The sequence below is a fragment of the Chenopodium quinoa genome, unplaced genomic scaffold (assembly GCF_001683475.1).
Source record: "Chenopodium quinoa cultivar QQ74 unplaced genomic scaffold, ASM168347v1, whole genome shotgun sequence".
Taxonomy (NCBI): domain Eukaryota; kingdom Viridiplantae; phylum Streptophyta; class Magnoliopsida; order Caryophyllales; family Amaranthaceae; genus Chenopodium; species Chenopodium quinoa.
The window spans coordinates 6,087,181-6,103,430 of record NW_018744878.1 but is presented as its reverse complement, the minus strand read 5'-3'; the positions used below and the strand labels follow the sequence as shown (position 1 = coordinate 6,103,430).

The following is a 16,250-nucleotide window of genomic DNA, read 5'->3' as shown; positions in this document are numbered from 1 at the left end:
CCATAAGATTCTATATACGTGACGTTATCTGTTAACAAAATACAGTAACTAAGATATACATCGTACGTATGACTACAATCGAATAGTATGCATGCATGTGACCCATCTGATCTCTTCTAACTGTAATATTATTATAGGTGACTTTTCCATCATTTACCCAAAAAAAAAAGGATTTTATTGCAATTTTTAGAGTAAGGATTTTAGTGGGTCTAAGTGCCCATGAGAATGGGCAATTGGGCACATATGTAATGTTACCAATGAGCAATTGATCTGATTTGAGCATGAATATAACAAAGATGAAGATGACAATAATCCTATGTAACAACAAAATTAATAAAGATGACAATCACCCAAATATTTTTGTGTACAATTTGCAGGATGAGAAAGGTCTATGATTGTCTAAAGGAGTAAAGGGACATACATTGTTTTGCCTCTTTCACTTGAATACAAGTCTACGACCCGGATTTAATGATTATTCTCAAGTTCTCAAAAACTTGGAGTCTTTGAGAGAAAGGGATAGCTCAAGTGGTTAGAGTTTTCCTTCCGGTTTTAAAACATTTAGGGATCGATTCTCACCCCATCTGAACACCAAAAAACTTGGAGCCATTTTTTAATGATAAAATCCATCAAATACTTTTATTTTTTTATACAAAAATAATTTCATCAAATACCTAAAAAAAATGATTTATCTTTAAGTTTGGGCGAATTAAGAAATTTATTTTTTAGATAGTAACGAGAAGCAACAACTTATTCGGTAGTATAAAGTTATTCAAATTTTGTCTCTCCTGAGTTTAACTAGAGCTTCTTAAACACTTAATTTGTTTTGCATTATTTAGTTTGCCACCTTATGCTAGCTATATTATTGAATAACTGAACAAATCATATAATTACAAGTCATTCAATATTCATAAATACTATACCCATTCATTTCATTTTTTAATTTTTTTGCGAGAGATAAAAGATTCAATTATTAAACATAATTTGAAAAAGAAATAGTATATTACGGAGTAGTTTTGTATATCTTTTTTCAAGGAAATTGTGATATCTAAAACTAGTATGTGTAAAAAAATATATATGTAAATATAAATATATATACTCCCACCGTATTTGATTACTTGCTCCATTTTTCAGGACATGAAGTTTGAAAAATAGTAGAAAAAGGTTAGAACCTGTGCGATGCACAATTTATATAAAATCTATTTTTAATTTGTACATTTTAAAAATATATCGCTATTATACATGACTATAAATAAGAATTACGTATATTTTATAATTTTAAATTTTAATATTTTCATCAAAATTATAATTTAGTATTTGTGCTCAACGTTGTCTAATATAATTCATAGTTCAATGTAGGATGTCATTTATTAGTGTGTTATTTAAAATTGTTTCAATTTTCTACGATAAATTGATAGGTTTTAATTGTAATGTAGAAGCTTCCAACAGTTAAATGTTAAATATGATATCTCTAAAAAAAAAAAAAAAAGATGACATCATCATTGCATTTAGGCGGGAAATTTTTTATTGAGAAAGCGACACGTGGGTATTTGGTGACATCATCAACTTTTGTTTTAATAATAATTAATAGATAGATATTTTATAATGGAATTGGAGGTTTTTTTTTATAGGAAAAATAATGGAATCGAAGCTTATTGAAGAATAAAAAAAAAATTATAAAAAGGAAAAAGTAAGTATAAGTGAAGAGGGGGGGAGAATATATGAAAAATATTAAAATTTAATATGATGAGACCACTAAAGGGAGGAAATGGTAAAATGTGGTTAAAAATTTTAAAAAATAAGAAATGGAGCAAACGATAAAATGTGGTCGTACTGTATAAGAAAAGTGAAGCAAGTACTCCCTCCGTTTTAAAATATTTGCTCCACTTTCCTTTTCCGGCCGTTTTTAAATAATTGCTCCAATTCCTTATTTGGAAAGTTTTTACAATATTTAATTAATTTTCACACCATATTATCTCTCCTTCAATTCTCTCCACTACTTTTGGTTTTTTACAATTTTTTATTCTTCCACCAACCCCACTACTTCCATATTTTATTACTTTCTCCAATTTCTCCTAAAACTCCATGCATAGAGAAATGAAGCAAATATATAAAAATGGAGGAATTAGTTAAATAAGAAAAGTGAAACAAGTAGTTAAAAATGGAGGAAGTGGTAAATGAATGCTCGTACATGCTATGGGCGTGTTCGGCGCTAGATTTTGAGTAGCTTTTAGTGGTTTGACCAAGTCAAATCACTACTTGACAAAAAATGTGAGTGTTTGGCAAAATAGTGGTTTGGGTAGCTTTTAGTGATGGATGTAGCTTTTATGAAAAGTTAAAAAGATTAGCTTTTGAAATTAGAGGTAGCTTTTCAGGTAGCTGTTGAAAATTTAGGGTATGTTCTCATTGACTGAACTCAACTGAACTGAGCTGAACTGAACTGAACCACTAGTAGAAAAATGTACATTTGCGTCCCCATATTTGCGTCACTCATTCTAAGGAGCGAAGCAAATGTTTATTTTTACCATCCTTTTAAGTTATTTGCGTCACATGTTATTCAGGAAGCGACGTAAAACTCAAGTGCATTTCAGCTTTCTCTCATTTGCGTCGCTCTTATTTATTAAAGCGACGCAATTAATAAACTTATTTGCGGTCACTCATTTGTTAACAAGCGACGCAAATAAGTGATTAAGTAATTTGCGTCACGCTTTTACTACATGAGTGACGCATATGAGGTGTGTACAATATCATAAACAAGGTTATGCGTCGTTTTTTTATAATAAAGTGACGCAAATAACTCTTTTGGCTTTAGATTTTCTGCGTTTTTTTACTTTAGTTTTTCATCACATACGCCTACATTCACTAAACAAAAAGAAAAAAAACAAGAGTTCTTCAATTCCAGTGAATTGCTACAGCAAAACACCCACAAATTTGTCTCTGAAATCCAACAAATCAGGCCAAAAAAACTGCGATTCCCCAGCAAATTTAACATCTAAATTAAAATTGCAGTCAAGTTGAAGAAAATCCGAGCAATTTCGAGCAAAAATTTAGACCAAAAACCCTAAGAAATTCGAACCCTTAAACCCAAAAAAATTGATTGTTTCCGACCAAAAATCCCCCATTTCGAGCAAAAAATCAACTCAAAAGCATACAAATTCGAACCCTAGAAACCCCAAAAAATTCAATTTCGGTCTTCAAGTTCGATTGGGGGATTTCGAGGGGGGATTTCTTGGGTTTTTGGCAGCGACGCAATATACCCTAAGAAATTCGTCCCATTTCAGTCATAAATAATTTTTGTTCGAATTTCAGTCAAGAAATTACAGCAACAATAGTTTCAGTCAAGAAATTACAGTAACAATAATTGTTCGAATTACGTCTTTTTCTGGGTTTAAGGGTTCGAAATCCCCCATTTCAGTCATAAATAGAAATTGTTCGAATTTCAGTCAAGAAATTACAACAACAATAAATCGAGGGGGGATTTCGGCTTGACATTGTTGAATTTGTGAAGTCAATTTCACCTAAGGTAAGATTGCTTCTATTTATGTTCATTCTTTTCATGGTAGATAGAATGTAACATTTAACTTGAACAATGACTTAGTTTAATTTCAGGTTTAGTGTTAGTTCATTAATTAGAAAATATATATGGCAGATTTTAGTTGAATATATAACTGGTTGCATCTTTGAGCTGCTGATTTTTGTGCTGCTGGTTTGCAATATATTACTGATTTCAAATATATAACTAAAATCGAGTGCATGGTATGACTATATAAGCGGTTTTGCAAAAATAGATAAGCCACGTGTTGTTGATCTTCATCCTGGCCATTAAATTCAATAACATTGACCGTTGTTTTTCAACTGTCTTATCTTTAATTTGCTGTAAAAATGCTGCTAAATAAATTACAAAATACATGTAAGACTTGCACTCGTTTAGTTGGAAGTCAGTGTTTACATATATGTTATTTAGTTGGAAGTCAGTGTTTACATATATGTTATTGGGTCTCTTATTTAGTTGGAAGTCAGTATTTACATATATGTTAGAAGAGTGTTTTTTGAGGTTTTCTGTGGACTGATACTATGAAATGTTGTTGCCTGACCATTGTAATTGTATTAGCTTTGCTGTGCTGTTGATTGAAAAGAGAGATGAAGAAGGGCAATTACAAGTACTATCAGCTGCACTTGAGGTAAAATACTAAAATCCTCTGGTTCCTTTCAACTGCCCTTTGTATTAAGTTTCTGTCTTATGTGTTGATGCAATTAAAACTATAGCAATCTTATAATGCTTGCTCAGATTCAACTGTTCAATGGGATCATTTTGCATTTATGTTTGAGAATGTAGGAATATATTAATAAATTTTGATTGTATACAGTGGCCAACAATTACTAAATCTGTTTGGAAAACTTAAAAGATAATTTAAAATCGAGGAGTATTTGCGATGCTCATGGATTGAGCTTACAAATTGTTTAAGTATAATAATGCAGAAGTGCTACTTTTATTTGTTGGGTAAAAAGTTTGATTTATTCTCTGGTTGCAGATTGCTGAAGCAGAGAGTATTGATCTAGATTCAAAATTTCGTGCCCTGGTTGCTATTAGATCATTGGTATGTTGTCTTCTTATATCTGTTGTGTTATGAGAATGCCACAGCCCACTGGGTAATGTCAAGAGATACTTTCAAGTATAAAGAGGCTGTTTTTGCAATTGTTTACTATACCGGCAGCTCTCTGTGGAGCTTCTGGAGGGGTGATTGCCATACAGTTTTGTTGTGCAAGTCTTTGTATGTTTGTATGGTCTTTTGAGTTTCTTGTTTTCAAACTATCTTGTCTGCTTATTTAATACGGAGTACCAAGTACTTTTCTGATTAGTATAAGATCTAAATACCTGCGGATGGCTTAACACTCGTTTCAGGTCTTCAAGTTTTACACCATGATTGGCTAATAAGCAATGCCGAATAACAACTTTTATGTCACATGACAGATTAAGTTGAATCAACTATGTTGGTTTAATATATGTAATTTTTTATGGCAGATTCTTAATTATGCGGAAGTGAATTCCACAAGTTGCTCGAGGTACTGGTTGTGGATAAACGATTAAGGCGGTAGTACGCATACGAGATTGTCTTCACTTGTGGTATATATACGAGGTTCTGGTGTGTAAGGGTAATATATATGTTATTTGTTTCAAATGTGTAGTGCTTTTCAAAGTTTTAAAGCATTAAGTGGACAATCTAGGGGAAGTAAATTGACATGGCATTTGGGACAGGTTACCTTAATTTCTTACCCTAACTTTTAGTTTCTTAATAATTTAAGTATAACAATTTAATTCAACTTATAAATATATTACATGTAGTGTCCTCAACAATTGGGTGGACGTGAGTATGGCTACTACGTCATGCGTTATATGTACGAAATACTTGAACATCACCATAGCAATGAGGATCTTATTCAGGTATGAGTTGTCAAATATTTCATTTTTGTTTGATAAATACAATTTGTTGTTAGCTACAATCTTGAATTAAAACTTTCCTCTTGTATATTTGTTGTGTTGATAGGATTTTTCAAGAACTACACCGTACACCGAGGAGGAGATAAATGAGATTCGAGATATTTGGGCAGAGTATTTTATATGTAATGTTGAACTTTAGATTTACACTTAGCGCATGTTGGACTCTTGTTTTGGATTATAGGCTTGAAATGAATGAATTTGGTTAATTGGTGTTGGGATGATGAGTATAATGTCTATGATATTGAGATGTAATTTATTGGACATGTTGTTAATATAATGTCGTCATTCCCAATTTTATGGGTAGGCCAAATTACAAAGGAGACTATGCCGAAATTTACATTTGCATTATTCAATAATATTGCATTTTAATTTCAATTATATTAGCGTTAGAATATTACTTTATACCACTAGTAAGGAAAACAGGTACTACAAACATATACAAGGCAATTATTATAATTTAAAAAAAATCACCTCATTTGCGTCACTCATTAAACAAACAAGTGATGCAAATACAACAATTTTGTAGTGTCTACTCAGTCATTTGCATCACTCCTATATAAACAAGTGACGCAAATAACAAATAAGAAGTTTATTAGAAGAGTCATTTGCGTCGCTCTTTTATAGAGGAGTGACGCAAATAACAAAAAAGAAGTTTATCAGAAGAGTCATTTGCGTCGCTCCTTTATAAAGGAGTGACGCAAATAACAAAAAAGAAGTTTATCTATAAAGGAGCGACGCAAATGACTCTTATTTGCGTCGCGCCTAGGAGCGACGCAAATACACTATAAATGAGCGACGCAAATGAGCCTTTTTCTACTAGTGAACTGAACTAAAATGAATATTTTATTAGAGAAGGAAATTAGGAGCTGAGCTGAACTGAACTGAACTGAATTGAATTTCAACGTAAGAGAACAGACCCTTAATCTATAGTTTTAAAAATAAAATGTTGATTTGTATAGGTAACAGCTAGTCAACCGTTACTTTACCGAATCATCATATCTAAATTATTTATCTTCACAACTAACAGCTACATACACAGCTAACATCGATCTCCACAGCTACAGCTACCTTCACATCTATATTTTGCCGAACATACTCTATGTAGATGACTAGTAGAGGCCCAAACTTATTATCCTGCCTCGGACATTTAAATTGCTAGGAATGGAACCTAATAGCAAGATACAAAACATGCTTGAGGATAACTAGTCCACTAACCAATAAATTTATGACCTATGTACAAAAATGAAAAGAACTTCGTTTGTCACACATTTAATTTAAAAAAAATAAAAAAAAAATCTCCCACCCTAATAATAAACATGATAACTAGGGGTGCTTATGATGCGAGTCGAGTTTAAGTTTTCGAGCTTGGGGTAGCTCAACTTGTATTGTTAACATATGGAGTCGAGCATAATTGAGTCAAGTTTTGACCAAGTCAACTTTGATCAAATTTGCCCGAGTCGATCTCGAGTAGCTTGCAATTTGATCTATCATATTAGAATTCTCTATTTAGTGTACAATCGCTTCATTTATGTAATATTCTCATTTGAGAAATATACATATGACGATACGAGTACATGAATAATGTTTTTTTTAAGGAAATATAATGTTTTATTTGTTAATTATTAATGTAAATAAAAAAAAGTTTTTTTAATCAAAAAAATAAATTTTTAGTAAATATAATATTATATACTACCTCCGATTTTTTTTAGTTACAACTTTGAAATATTTTATGTCTCTCAAATAATACTCCAAAGTTGCAACTAAAAAAAATAGAAGGTAGTAAAAGAATTCGAGCTCCTCACGAGCTACTCGACTCGACTCAACTCATTAACACTTAAATATCAAGCTTGATTTGAGTTTTGACTGAGTTGAAAACTCGAAGAACTCGCGAGTTGCCTCGTCTCATAAGCACCCATAAAGATTAAGCAATAATTCCATTTGGGCCATCTATTGGGCTTCTATTCAATAGTAAATTCATCGTTATTATTATTGGACCATTATATCCGATTTCCATGCCCTATCATAAAACGGCCCATATAAAAATACTACGTATCAGAAATTCATAAAAGAGCCAAAAGATGAAAAGAATAACAAATTCACAAATTTTCTGTTCTACTAGTGCAAAACCTAGCGTTTAGCCGCCATTGAAGCTCATTTGCGCTACTTCATCTTCAATCTTGAGCTAATTCAACAAGATGAGCAAGAAAGGTCCACCTAAGCATCAGAACAAGTTCGCATGGAAACCCCATCTTGGTATCAAAATCAATGAAACGGTACAAAAATTCAATTAATAAAACTAATAAATTTTTAAAAAAAATTCTTTTTTTTTTTCTAATTTATTGAAGAATATATCTTTGTTTACAAATTCAGGAACCAGGTGGAAGATTCAGGCCATTTCCAGAAGTTACAGGGGTTTGTCCTCGTTGTAGAGATCAAATTGAATGGAAGCGCAAATATGGCAAATATAAACCCCTTGTTGAACCCTCTAAATGGTTTTTTTTTTTATCCTTTCTAAAAATAGATACTTTTAATTGGGTGTATTGATGAATTTTGATTATGGGTTGTGATTTAATTTGTTAATGAATAATGGGTATTGATTTAATTTGTGATTTATTGTGCTAATTTTTCAGTCAGAAGTGTTCTAAGCGGGCTGTTCGTCAAGCTTACCTTAATCTCTGCCCTGGTTTGTCTTAATCCTTTTTATTTAACTTATTTTAATGCTTAGAATTTTATTGATTATGTTATGCAATGCAGCTGCTAAGTTGAAATTTTAGGGTTCAAAGATTGAAATTGTTATTGCCAATTTAAATTGTAATACCCAACTAGTCAAGGACTTAGATCAAATCCCGTCTACATCATTGCCTTTTGCGGCTCCTTACACAACCCACAATAATATAAATAAAAAATGCTTAAGTGTGATTCTTTGTCTTTGGAATGGGTTGCAGGCTGTGCTAAAGAACAGGGTGTATGTGCTAAGTGTTGTAGTCGCGTGGGTCAGCTTGTTGGAAGGTTTTGATCTTACTTTCCTTAAATTTTGAGATTGTAAACTATGTTGTTATAATTGCTATATTTCTTATTGTAGTTTTGTTTGATATGTGAACTTTGTGAATCTATTTAGGGATGCGGCAGAAGTAGAAGCTGAGCAGAAGGTGCTTGAGGAGGTAATGACATTGTCTTCTAACATAAGTAGCTAATAATGTGGGGAGAAAAGATTGTAGTTGTTTTTTCGTTTGATATCTGATAGTTTGGATTTCTGTGTCATAATGCAGGCTATAAAGAATGCTCGAGAGAGAGATAGGAGGACGCTATTGCGATCTGTAAGTCATCTGCTGTCTGTTACTTTTGCTGTTTTGCCTATTATTTGGCAGTCATTTCGTACTATATTCAGTAATAGTTGGGAAACTTGCCTTTATTGAACTTACTCCCTTCACTAACGTTCCTCCTGTGTACGGATGAGCCCAATGACATAAAAGCTACCGTGAATGTATAATTTAAACTTGGTTATAGAACTTTTATGATCATCTGGCGGTAAGCTGGTAACTGTGTCTGCCTACTACCTTGGATAATTGCTACTTTAATTTAGCGGATTGCTCAATTGTGCCGTCCTTATGAAACTATAGTAACAAACTGAGAAAATATGAATTAGCTGTCCATTTAAAGCAACAAAGAAAACCACATGCAATGCTTAGATGTAAGCTTGCTGAGTATAGATTGAAACCCAAGCCTTTTCTATAAGATTGAATGCATAGGCTGATGCTGCATGAAATGATGGTCATAGGTTGTGTTCTCTTCAAATTAATTTGACTTACGTAAACTTAATGTATTTGTGTTGAATTTATTGAATAAGTTGAGAGCACCATGTTTGTAAACATAATCTTCATATTGTAATTTTTGAATAATATTAGTGGAACCTATGCATTCAGCTTTTGACTTTGCTTGCTATCTACTTGTTGCATACCTTTATTGATTATTATACAATATGAATATATAGGGATGGGTGGTAGTAATATTATCGCTACCATGACATTGGTTTTCAAATTCCCTAATCCTCAAGCCAAAAATCTATAATTGCTTAACACCTGGGTCATAAAGGTTTTCTGGTAAACAATATGGGAGAACAATGTACTGTATCAAGTATTCAAGCTTATCCCGTGTTATTAGTTTTGTCAACTTTGTTATTGGTCTATGCTGATGACTGATGAAAGTTTTTACTCGATATTATTGTTACATCAGTGCTGGTGTTGCTCAATTTGTATGTTTCATTGAGTCATTAAATTTGCCAACTTATTGCAACAGATTAACAAGGATAAAGCCAAAGGGCAAGACAAAACCCCGGCCGTTCAGGATGGGAAAGTTGAGGAATTGTTTTCTGCTGTGTCACTAGATGAATATGCGGAATTGAGCAGAGATGACGAAGACAATGGTGATGGTGAAGATGGTGTCAAGATCTGTAACTAAGCCATTGGCAAGTGTATCTTTAATATCGAATCTGGAGTGGTTTTTCGCGATGTGAGAAATTTTGACGATGTCATTGTTAATGATGGATCAATGAGTTATGGCCTTTTTTGTCATTCTTTTGCCTGAGCTAAACATAGTCAAGCACACAACAGAGACATTGATGCCACATCTGGCTCTCTACCTGTATTTGCCAAGCAAAGGCCAGAATGTTTAAGCTCAAACGTATCTGCTGTGATAAAAAAAAAACCGGTCTATATCCTCTCCTACTTCTCTCGAATTGACAGCATACAATTCATGTATTTTATGAATGTACCTAATGTATCATATCAAAATATCTTGTTCCTCTACTATTAGATGTTGCCGAGCAAAAATTTAACCTTGCTACTCATGTCCTGCTTAGCCTTGGGTATATTGATGAGCCTCTTTTCCTCTACTTGCTGCCTAACGCAGAATGTGTTGGGGATATTGCACTTATAATGCAATTGGGATTGATCAACGATCATGCTGGTGATTTTGCATCAAGATTTCTTTAAGTGCCCCATAACGAAGCAATTCAAGGAGATAAGTGTTCACCACTAGAGCTGTCAAAAGTTGACTCGACTCAAACTCGATTATTAACCGACCCATCTGAACTCGAAAAAAATGGTGACCCAAACCCGACCTGGAACTAACCCAAGACCCGAGTTGACCCGAATATGTGAGACCCGAACCCGAATATGAATTGACCTGGAGATGACCCGACCCGACCCGAATGTAACCCGTAAATTATTGACCTGAACCGAACCCGACTTGAACCGAAATTAACTCAAACCCATTTTAACCCGTCAAAACCCGAATTTAACCGACTTGTTACTAACCTGACCCTGAATTCATCCCGACCCGTTCCTACCCGACCCGAATTAAACCCAACCTGTTACAAACCCAACCCAAAATCAACCCGACTTGTTATTGACCTGACCCAAATTCAACCTGACTTGTTATTGACCCGACCCGAATTTTACCAAACCTATTAATAACCCGACCCAAAAAATTCAACCCAATCTGTTACTAACCCGACTCGAAATCAACACAACTTGTTATTGACCCGACCTAAATTCAACCCAAATTGTTACTGACCCGATTTCATATCACCTTAAATGCAATTTAGACCACCTTATTATTGTTGATCAAAGCATTTTGCCTTGGGAGACCAAGTCGGTCCAGGCCAGCAAAAGAAAAGAGCATCATCCTCAAATTTAAGAGTTAATTTGTTGCATGGTCAAAGGAGATAATTATCTTCCTAAATTATAAACTATAGTTCCCTATTATATTGTCATATATATTATAGTCAAAGGAAATAATTAGCTTGATAAAAATGATAATTATCTATTTATAGTTAGTTGAACCCGAATATGACCTGACTTGGAAATGACCCGACCTGATTGTAACCTGCAAATTATTGACTTGAACATAACCCGACATGACTACGAGAATCACCCGACTTGGAAATGACCCAACTTGATTATAACCAACAAGTTATTAACTTGAACCAAACCCGACTTCAACCCGAGAATGACCCGTCTTGAAAAGGACCCGACCTGGTTATAACCCGCAAATTATTGACTTGAACCGAACTTGACTAAAACCCGAAAAAGACCCGACCTAATTTTAACCCGCAAATAATTGACTTAAACCAAACCTGACTCAAACCCTAGAATTACCCTAACCCGTTTTAAACCGTGAAAACCTGAATTAAACCGACCTATAGTTCAACAGACCCGAATGTAACCGGACTTTTTATTAACCCAACCTAAACCCGATAAGAAGTATGACCTGACGTGACCCGACACAAGCATGACCTAACCCAAACCCGACCCGCATAGGTGATGGAATTAATCCGAATTGACCCGACCCGAGATGACCAAACCCACTCTTACCGACACAAACCCGAATTGCAGCATTATCTGAAACCTCCAAATTTTCAAAAAAAAAAGCGTGGATATTACCTTTCAATTTTGGAATTTTTTTGACTTTTTTTCACCTGAAAATAAAAATTCCCGAAATGTTTACCATGGTCCTTAATACCCTCCGAGAGTACAATTGGGTGGGTGGAACCATCCAATTTGCCTTTAAACGACCACTTTACCGGTTTACAACTTGCACCGATTTCATCAACTCAAGCTTACCACGAACATTTATGACAACATATATTGATCATATATGGATCCAAACGGCATTATATGACCCCAAGATGTATCCCCTAAAATCTCAATGCTTTTCGACACCTGGCCCCGAAACATTCGAAATTTCTCAAAAAGTGTGGATATTAGCCTTCAATTTTGGAATTTTTTAACTTTTTTTTTGCCCTAATATAATTGCAGAAATGTTTGCCATGATCTCTAATACCCTTTGGGAGTCCAATTGGGTGGGTGGAACCATCCAATTTAACTTTAAACGACCAATTTACCGTTTTACAACTTACATCGATTTCATTAATTCAAGCCTACCACGAAAATTTATGACAACAAATAAGGATCATATATGGTTCCAAACTACATTATATGACCCCGAAATGTATTCCCTAGAATTTCAACACTTTTCAACACCGAGCCCCGAAGACTTCAAAAATTCTTTAAAAGCTTGGATATAGCCTTAAATTTTTGAATTTTTGACTTTAATTCGCCCGGAAATAAAAATTGCCAAAGGATTTACCATGATCTCTACACTACAAAAAAATAAAGCAAAGGTAACAATGCAAAACCATTGCCTAATATAAAAAAAGTGTTGCCTTGTAGCTAAGACAACACATATGAGGCGTAATTTATGCCCCCATTGTCTATTCATAAGGCATCACATTTTTATTCAAAGGCACTAATTTTGAAAGCTTAGGTAAAATGATACATAAGGCAACACTTTAACAAAGACAACAAATGAAAAACGTTGTCACTCCCAAGCATTTAGTAGTTGGTAGGGCTTGAACTTGTGACCTCAGAGTCACAAGGTGAGTTCTCCACCAACTCTACCAAACTTGCTCATATATATATATATATATATATGTGTGTGTGTGTGTGTGTGTGTGTGTTGTCATTTTAATATAAATGTTGCTATAGATGGCAACATAGATATTAATTTACATTTTTCAAACAATAGTTTTATTATTATTATCTTTTCATGCAACAATTATTATATTTGTTGTCTTAAACAAGAAAAAGGTAACACTTTCAGCGACTGTTTCCTTATATAGTCTAGAGCAACACTTTTTTTTTTTTTTTTTTTCTGTTATTACTTTAGTTCAAGGTAACAAATAAGTATTGTTGCGTTAGATTATTAAGAGTAACATTTATGTAAGTGTTGCAATCTTAAGTGTTGCCTATTCTCATTTTTTTGTAGTGTTAATACTCTCTGGGAGTCCAATTGGGTGGGTGGAACCATCCAATTTGCCTTTAAATGACCAATTTACCGGTTTACAACTCGCAATGATTAAATTAACTCAAGCCTACTACGAAAATTTATGACAACATATAATAATCATATATGGTTCCAAACGGCATTATATAACCCCGAGATGTATCCCCTAATATAATAACCAACCAATTTGCTTTTAAATGTCCAATTTATCGGTTTACAACTTGCACCAATTTCATTAACTCAAGCCTACCTTGAACATTTATGACAACAAATAATGATCATTTATGGTTCCAAACAACATTATATGACCCCGAGAAATATCCCCTAAAATCTCAATTCTTTTTGACACCAGCCCCGAAACTTTCGAAATTTCACAAAAAGCATGGATATTAGCCTTCAATTTTTGAATTGTTTTACTTTTTATTGCCCGGAAATAAAAATTGCCGAAATATTTACAATGGTCCCTAATACCCTCTGGGAGACCAAATGGGTTGGTGGAACCATCCTATTTGCCTTTAAACGACCAATTTACCGGTTTACAACTTGCACCAATTTAATCAACTCAAACCTACTACGAACATTTCTGACAACATATAATGATCATATATGGTTCCAAACGAAATTATTTGATCCCGAAATGTATCCCCTAAAATCTCAAAACTTTTCGACACCGGGCCTCGAAACATCACAAACTTCTCAAAAAGTGTGGATTTCAATTTTGGAATTTTTTTATACTTTTTTTCGCCCGAAAATAAAAGTTGCCAAAATGTTTACCTTGGTCCCTAATACCCGCTGGGAGTCCATTTGGGTGGGTGGAACCATCCAATTTGCCTTTAAACAACCAATTTACCGGTTTACAACTTGCACCAATTTCATTAACTCTATCCTACCACGAACATTTATAACAACAAATAATGATCATATATGGTTCCAAACGGCATTATATGACCCGAGATATATCCCCTAGAATTTCAAAACTTTTCGACATCGGGCCCGGAAACCTCCAAAATTTCATAAAAAGTGTGGATATTAACCTTCAATTTTGTAATTTTTTCATTTTTTTTTGCCCGAAAATAAAAATTGCCGAAATGTTTACCATGCTCACTAATACCCTCTAGGATTCTAATTGGTTGGATGGAACCATCCAATTCGTCTTTAAACGACTAATTTACCGATTTACAACTTGCACCGATTTCATGAATTCAAGCTTACCACGAATATTTATGACAACATAGAATGAGAATATATGGTTCCAATCGGAATTATATGACTCCAAGATGTATCCCCTTAAATCTCAAGCCTTTTCGACATTGGGCCCCGAAACCTCCGAAATTTCTCAAAAAGCGTGAATATTAGCCTTCAATTTTGGATTTTTTTAAACTTTTTTTAGCCCGGAAATAAAAATTGCCGAAATTCTTACCATGGTCCTTAATACCCTCTAGGAGTCCAATTGGTTGGGTAGAACAATCCAATTCGCCTTTAAACAACCAATTTACCGATTTATAACTTTCACCGATTTCATGAATTCAAGCCTACCAGGAACATTTATGACAACATATAATGATCATATATGGTTCCAAACGACATTATATGACCCCCAGTTGTATCTCCTAAAATCTCAAGCCTTTTCGAAACTTGTTCCCAAAACCTCCAAAATTTCACAAAAAGCGTGGATATTAGACTTCAATTTTGGAATTTTTTAACTTTTTTTCGCCCGAATATAAAATTGCCGGAATTTTTACCATGGTCCCTAATACCCTTCGAGAGTCCAATTGGGTGAGTGGAACCATCCAATTTGCCTTTAAACAGTCAATTTATCGGTTTACAACTTGCACCGATTTCATTAACTCAAGCTTACCACGAACATTTATGACAACATGTATTGGTCATTTATGGTTTCAAACATCATTATATGACCCCTAGATGTATTTAATAAAATCTCATTTCTTTTCAGCAGCTGGCCCCGAAACCTTAGAAATTTCAAAAAACGCGTGGATAGCCTTCAATTAAAGAATTTTTTTTGACTTTTTTTCTCCTGGAAATAAAAATTACCGAAATGTTTAACATGTTCCCTAATACCCGCCGGGAGTCCAATTGGTTGGTTGAAACCATCCAATTTGTCTTTAAACGACCAATTTACCGGTTTACATCTTGCACCGATTTCATTAATTCAACCCTACCATAAACATTTATGACAACAAATAATGATCATATATAGTTCTAAACGGCAATATATAACCCCGAGATATATCCCATAGAGTATCAAGACTTTTCGACACCAGGCCCGAAACCTCGAAAATTTCTCAGATGTTAGCCTTCAATTTTTGAATTTTTTGACTTTTTTTCGCCCGCAAATAATAATTTCCGAAATGTTTACCATGGTATCTAATACCCACTGGGAGTCCACTTGGTTGGGTGCAATGGAACCACCCAATTCACCTTTAAACGACCAATTTACTAATTTACAACTTACACCGATTTCATTAATTCAAGACTACCACAACATTTATGACAATATATAATGAGCATATATTGTTACAAATGGCATTATATGACTCCAAAATATATCCCCTAAAATCTCAAGCCTTTTTGACACCATTCTCCGAAAACACCAAAAATTCTCAAAAAGCGTGGATATCGCCTTCAATTTTAGAAATTTTTGTCTTTTTTTTGCCCGAAAATAAAAATTCCCGAAAAGTTTACCATGGTCCCTAATAACCTCTAGGAGTCCAATTGGTTGGGTGGAACCATCCAATTCGCCTTTAAACGACCAATTTACCGATTTACAACTTGCACCGATTTCATGAATTCAAGCCTACCACGAACATTTATGACAACATATATGGTTCATATATGGTTCCAAACGGTATTATATGACCCCAAGATGTATCTCCTAAAATCTCAAGCC

The 16,250-nt window shown here is 34.0% G+C and overlaps 1 protein-coding gene and 1 long non-coding RNA gene across 2 annotated transcripts; both read left to right on the top strand.

Annotated features, from left to right (window-relative positions):
• The first annotated feature begins 5,172 nt into the window (after positions 1-5,172).
• LOC110705792 lies at positions 5,173-5,736 on the top strand. Its single transcript, XR_002508131.1, has 3 exons — positions 5,173-5,254; positions 5,342-5,440; positions 5,544-5,736. It is a non-coding gene; the product is annotated as an uncharacterized LOC110705792 (long non-coding RNA).
• Positions 5,737-7,555: 1,819 nt separating this feature from the next.
• Positions 7,556-10,302, top strand: LOC110705791. Its single transcript, XM_021883727.1, has 7 exons — positions 7,556-7,770; positions 7,868-7,989; positions 8,128-8,180; positions 8,443-8,506; positions 8,616-8,658; positions 8,767-8,814; positions 9,794-10,302. Exons 1-7 carry the CDS (start codon positions 7,693-7,695, stop codon positions 9,953-9,955), a joined length of 570 nt encoding a protein of 189 aa, XP_021739419.1. The 5' UTR covers positions 7,556-7,692; the 3' UTR covers positions 9,956-10,302.
• The last annotated feature ends 5,948 nt before the right edge of the window (positions 10,303-16,250 follow it).